The sequence below is a fragment of the Gavialis gangeticus genome, unplaced genomic scaffold, assembly GCF_001723915.1.
Source record: "Gavialis gangeticus isolate Ggan-Ray unplaced genomic scaffold, GavGan_comp1, whole genome shotgun sequence".
NCBI lineage: Eukaryota > Metazoa > Chordata > Crocodylia > Gavialidae > Gavialis > Gavialis gangeticus.
The window spans coordinates 70,140,486-70,141,447 of NW_017729029.1; the positions used below are offsets into that span (position 1 = coordinate 70,140,486).

Sequence of the window (962 nt, forward strand, 5' to 3'; positions counted from 1 at the left end):
CGGTTCTGAGTTGCAACATTTTGACTTAAGACGTGGTTCTCAGGAACCAATTGTGTTGCAAGTCTGAGGACTGCCTGTACGTTCACAGAACATCTCAAATAATCAGTTACTGAAAGGCAAGTCACCTTTCTTAGCTTGCTGATCTGAACTATTGCTATCCTAATATTTTATAATTAACCAACGTATTAAAAGTTCTCTCTTTCCATGGTGTGCACAGGGATCAACTGGTCCATCAACCAGTTTGTAAGTATCTATAACAACATGTCAACGCTGTACCACGTTCCATTTCTAATATGCTCATGTTATAGAAATCCCTCAAGAAATGTTACCACTTATCTACTTTTGCTGGCAGTTTTAAGATCCATTTTTTTAACCCTAACTGAATTACCAGTACTATATTTATTACCTAGAAAATTTATGAACGAGATTTTAAAACAGAAGAGATTACCTGAATCCAGTTTCTGAGATAATATGGCAGGGGTAGGCGTACATTTTTTCTTCTTCAATTATATCAGGCCTGGATTTTGCCTGGTTGAAGTTACTTATTTTTACTGCAATGGAAGAAGTTTAAAAAAGTAGTTAGAAAGGACTTAAACAACTGTAGAATGACCTTATATCCAGGAGTCTTCTACCTGGCATAAGCAGACTCCAAAATGCCTTGAAGTGGCAGCTGGGCAAAAAAGAAAGACACCAAACAAAGGATTCAAGTTACAAGTTGGGAATTGCCTTTTCCTGTCGCTGCTCAAACTAGTAAAAGAGAAGGCCTTAGAGGCTGTGACAGTCAGTAGCTGTGGGAGCTGCAAGCGGCCCAAGTATAGAGACTGTATCACACAGGCTTTGGACACTAACAAAAGTTTTTTAAACACTTCTTTCCTTTAGCTAAACTGAATAAGGTTCTCAGCCTTATTTTGAACTAATTTAGATTAATAGAGTCAGAATATTAAGAGAGACAAAAATCATGT

At 37.3% G+C, this 962-nt stretch overlaps 1 protein-coding gene across 1 annotated transcript in view; it reads right to left on the reverse strand.

The window, feature by feature from the left end:
* TMEM192 (transmembrane protein 192) overlaps nt 1-962 on the reverse strand; it is a 42,227-nt gene that overhangs the window by 4,962 nt on the left and 36,303 nt on the right. Inside the window, exon 5 of the mRNA XM_019521744.1 lies at nt 449-551. Coding sequence (XP_019377289.1) covers nt 449-551 — 103 coding nt within the window. The remainder of the gene's footprint in view (nt 1-448; nt 552-962) is intronic.